The sequence below is a fragment of the Mus caroli genome, chromosome 6 (genome assembly GCF_900094665.2).
Source record: "Mus caroli chromosome 6, CAROLI_EIJ_v1.1, whole genome shotgun sequence".
Lineage (NCBI taxonomy): Eukaryota > Metazoa > Chordata > Mammalia > Rodentia > Muridae > Mus > Mus caroli.
Window position 1 is genome coordinate 115009355 of NC_034575.1, and position 5000 is coordinate 115014354.

General features: G+C 36.2%; 1 protein-coding gene across 1 annotated transcript in view; it reads right to left on the minus strand.

The window, feature by feature from the left end:
- Nucleotides 1–5000, minus strand: part of Wnk1 (WNK lysine deficient protein kinase 1) — a 120600-nt gene that overhangs the window by 49778 nt on the left and 65822 nt on the right. Inside the window, exon 4 of the mRNA XM_029478248.1 lies at nt 1107–1196. Within this exon, the coding sequence (XP_029334108.1) occupies nt 1107–1196 (90 nt within the window). The remainder of the gene's footprint in view (nt 1–1106; nt 1197–5000) is intronic.

Genomic DNA, 5000 nt, shown 5'->3' on the forward strand with positions numbered 1-5000 from the left:
AAAAAGTTCTACAATAATGAATTATATTATCAAAACTAGACCATAAATTTATTGATTTCTAGTTTGGTACTTTCTATAACAGCCACCTTTATTACTACAATAAAGTCCTTCAATTCCTTATCAANACTTGTGGATTTAGCAAGTCAAAGGCTGGTTGCATAACAATCATTCTTCTTTAAACAAAATACCAACAATCAAATAAAACGTTCCATCCAGAAAAGAAACAGAATAACATTGTAAGACTCAAAACAAATATCCCTTTGTTTACAGTGAAAAAGTCTTAAAAGAGCAAAACAGAAACTCGAACTAAATATCCACAGAAAAGTCTTAAAGATCATGATGTTAAGCTCTTCTAAATAACAAAGTTTTGAAACGAACATGAGCCTACAAGGGTGAAGATACAGAATTCTTGAATTTGACTGATATACCAAATGGTGCCCAAATTTTAGGAGATATGTTATGCTCAATTTACAATTTATATTTGTATTAATTAGGATAGGATGGTGTATTTTTTCTTTTAAAGCTGGTATGGGGGTGTGGTAAAGGCAGATTATTTTCAAATAAAGATCATGGCTCTTTGCCAAGCCTACCGGTGACCCATTAGCTACACTGCCTAACAGATACTTGACACTTTTCTCAGAAAAGTTCTGTTTGTACAAATGACTAAACCAGATCTCCTCTTAAGCCTTAGGTAAAATCTCTTTTTACTCAAAGGAATTTTGATGTTTTGCTTTTTTTAATCTTGGAATAATGACAGAAAAAAAATCCAGGCCTGTGTAGATGAGCAGATTTTCAACAGCCAAGATTTTACTTTACCTTTCAAACTTTAATGAGGAAAAGATTAAGGAATGGGTTTGCTGCATTGGAAAATAAACACGATTGTAGAGCTTTCTAAATTATTCTATAAGAATTCTCTTGTAAGGTGGTTCTAGCTTACTTAAAAATCACTAAACCACTTTTTTAAAGTTACAGTGGTCAAATCTAAGTAGCTTTAATGGAAATAATCTGATTTTTAAAAGTGTTATTGCTATGAATGAAAAAATGAAACACAAGTATTAAATTTACCTCTCATTGTTCAAATAACACCATGTCAAAGAAGCAACTTACCTTTCATCTTTGTTTTGTCGGATACATCCTTCAATAATTTCTTTTACTTCAGGAATTGCTACTTTGTCAAAACTGGCTGGCTTCACTCCCTAAAATCCAGAAAAAAAGTCACAAAAATAATGAAATAATGAGAGGAGAATACTGGACTTTGTTTTAAATAGGCTGCCTTTTTAATATCCTGGCCCTTTTTCCAATGTACCTGCAGGACCTGATCAGTGTAGGGACCAGAGGTATTAAGTGGCAATCTCAAGAAACAACAAGTAATATGGCAGAAAAAATTAGGCTGCCGATAACATCTTACAGTTAAATGGTATCCAGGTGCTCTGGTTGGTTAGAAAATCTTTTGTGCAACCTTGAAAACATATCGATTACTTCGGCCTTTATTCTAGACACTGAACCCAGGAATAGGTATGAATTCACACAGTTGGTGGTAGACATCATATTATATAATACTCTTTTAAATACTTAATATTAAGAATTATGGGTTACTATTGATTTGCNAGAATAACTAAGAAGCAACTTTACATAAATAAAACAGAAAAATGAAAATCAGGAACAGTGATATAAGTCTATAAGCCCAACACTTTTGAAATGGAGGCAGGAGGGTCAGGCTTGCAAGGTTATCCTTGGAGCAATGTCAGAATGGAGTACATCAGAATCAAACCTCTCATCAAACTCCTCTCACAGATATTAATAGGCATCCTACTGGGATATTTTCTATGACACCCCACCACTACCACCCCAGCCAGAAGACTTGCTGAAATCCCTGGAAATGTTGCATTCTTATCTTTAAACACTTCCCTGCCTCTAGCCTAGAACTGTAAGTCTGGCTATAGAATTTTACTATGAACAACCCCTCCNCCTAATATTTTTTAGACTTTTTAAAAAGTCTAAAAAAGAAATTCCCTCCCCTATCACTCAGGTCTTGAGTCTCTTCAGGAAAGAGACTCTTCTCAGAGTCTCTACCTCGCTACTGGCTCCTTTGTCAGTTGGTTCTTGGAATTAATGTTTCTAATGAAACAAAATGGAATAGATGCACCAGCTTAATTAATCAGCAAGGCCGTCTTTCCCCCTACTTGACCCTAGTACTTCTGACCACTGACTGCCCAGTAGTTTTCTTCTTTTTGCTTCATCTACCTACAAGTCCCCTACCTGGCAATTTGACAAAATCTCTTTCACTTTTTTCTTGTTCTTTTTTTTTAAAGCATTGTTACAAGTGTCTCACCTGCTGATTATAATAAATGCAGATTAACAAAAACAAACTCTTCTTTCTAATAAACTCATTAGTGCCTAGTAATCTGTTAGTATCCTTTGAACAACCTGCCCCATCCAAAACCAGAGTTCGAGGGCAGCTTGGACTACCTGTGACCCTGTCTCAAAACAAAACAAATAAAAACCCAGTCATAAAATGAAAATTAATATCAGACTCACATTTAAGAAGAAATCTCATCAGCACTACTCTATCTGAAACTAACATCACAGTGTATCTTAGTTAGGGTTTTTATTGCTGCAATGAAACAACATGAGGAAAGGAATCTGGAAATGAAAAAGCTTATTAGGATAACATTTCCATAGAATTAGGGAAGGAACTCAGGACAGGAACACAAACGGTGAGGAACCTGGAGGCAGGGGCTAATGAGCAGTGTTTACTGGCTTGGTCCTCATGGCTTGGCTCAGGGATGGCACCACACAAAATGGACTGACACCCCCNCACACACACACATACACACAATCACTAAATCAAGTCCTACAACCTTATCTACAAAACCATCTTATGGAGGCATTTTCTCAATTGAGGTTCCTTCCTTTCAGATGACTTTGTGTTGTGTCATGTTGACATAAAACCATCTAGTACAGTAACAGTTTAAAATTTTAATTTGATACAAATTCTTTGGCTNGATATGATGGCACTTGCCTTTAATTCTTACACTATGGAGACAGAGGCAGGCTGATCTCTATGAGTTCAAGGCCAGCCTGGTCTAAATAGTGAGTTCCAGTATATTCAGNGATGTGTATAGAAACCCTGTCTCCAAAAACAAACAAATAAATACTTCAAAAATAAAACTTTCAGCAAAGTGTGAAAACAGCACTATTGGAGAGGGAGGTTAGAAGGAGAAGGCCTTTGCATTTATTGCCATTTCATTTCAGTAATGATATGGATTAAGAAACCAAGTGCGGGGTATGGTAGCACACTCCTTTAAGTTTGAGGACAGCCTGACTAATTAACATAGTGAGTTCTGGGCTACCTAAGGGCTACATAGTGCAACCTGTCTCAAAGCAAACCCTCAAACCTAATCCACTCCTCCCAAAAGGAATCCAGGGAGATATAGCAACATGTACAAGTGGTGATATAAATCTGTAAACACATAGATGGGAGNGAATTTGATATATAAATTCTAATCATCTGTATAGTCTCTGTAACAGAAATAAAACTAGTGATAACTGGATCACAGAAAGATACATAATCTTTCACAAGACTAAATAAAACACAGTAGTTTGAATTCTTCAAGTGTAGACTGAAAATATTANTAATTGTCTTGATTCTGTTCAAGAAACCGCCTTGGAAACTTTTTACAATAAGGTACATTAAGTCCTAGAGGAAATGTATTATAAGATTCAGTACTATGACAAGTTTCAGACACCCACTGGTTACACATCAAATGATTTAGTGTCAAAGTTGTTAAACATGGAAGTGAAACACAAATTTGATTAATTCTCATTAATTACCTGTTATATTCTTTCAAGCAGTGACTTACGAGAATTGTGCTCCTAAGAGTAACTTTTTACAGCAACTGATTGTGAAATAGAGTAAATCCTCAAGTCACACGAAGGTAATTTGAAAGTTTAAATCTGAGAATGACTACAAACATCACTTTTTTGTGTTTTCCTCCCCTAAATATTTTTGTCCACATAATTGTTTGAGAATTTCATATATGCATATGTGCCTTCATCCAGTCTATCCATTCTCCCATAAATCCATACACACAAACCCCTTTGAGTCCACTTAGCATTGCCAGTATACACTTGAGTGTACAGTCATTGACTGGANCCTGTGTAATAAGCTCTTAGAGGCTGTCCCTATTCATACTAGGATTTTTTCTGGTTTATTTACCCAGGTCTTGTACATGCTGTCACAACTGTTATAAGAACATATGTGCAGCTGCTCTGCTGTATCCAAAACACTCCAATAAGTTGTGAAATGTATTAATATATGGGTATAGTGATATACCATTAAGAGTCATTTTAATATTATACCCATTAGCTGAATAATAATAGGTATTTCTCTAGGGCCTATGTCCTTCTTAGACAAACTGCAGTTACAAGCATGTGTTCTCTTAGGAAGTGGGCCTTAGATCCAATCAGAAAGTGTTTGAATGCCGGACATAATGACACAGCCTTTATTCCCAGAACTTGGGAGGCAGAGGCAGGTGGATCTCAGAATTAAGAGACCAACCTGTTACACACATTAATTTACAGGACAATAAAAGCTCCACAATGTATGTAACCCTACCTAGGAAAACAAATCAAAACAAAAGCCAAAGGAGATTGGGGGGATATGGATACCTCCATAACATCCTGCCACTGTTGCACCAGTAGCTATATCTTGGCAGGCCAATCTTTATCTTAGCTAACTTCACAGCTGAGTGAAGACTGGTGATGACTCTTCTCCACTAGTAGCTGCACCTTCCATAACTAAAAAACCTAGCTAGTAAGGATGAAGCTTCTAGATTGTTGAGGCTTTGNTTTCTCCATGTTCTAGGTACTAGTATGTAGTACCTTCAGTAATNTAATCTTACCATCTATTTCCAGATGACAATAGCCTATGAGATCCACTAACGACCAACTCCAAGATAGGAAATGCATGCCTACCACTGGGCTTTTTTTTTTTTTTT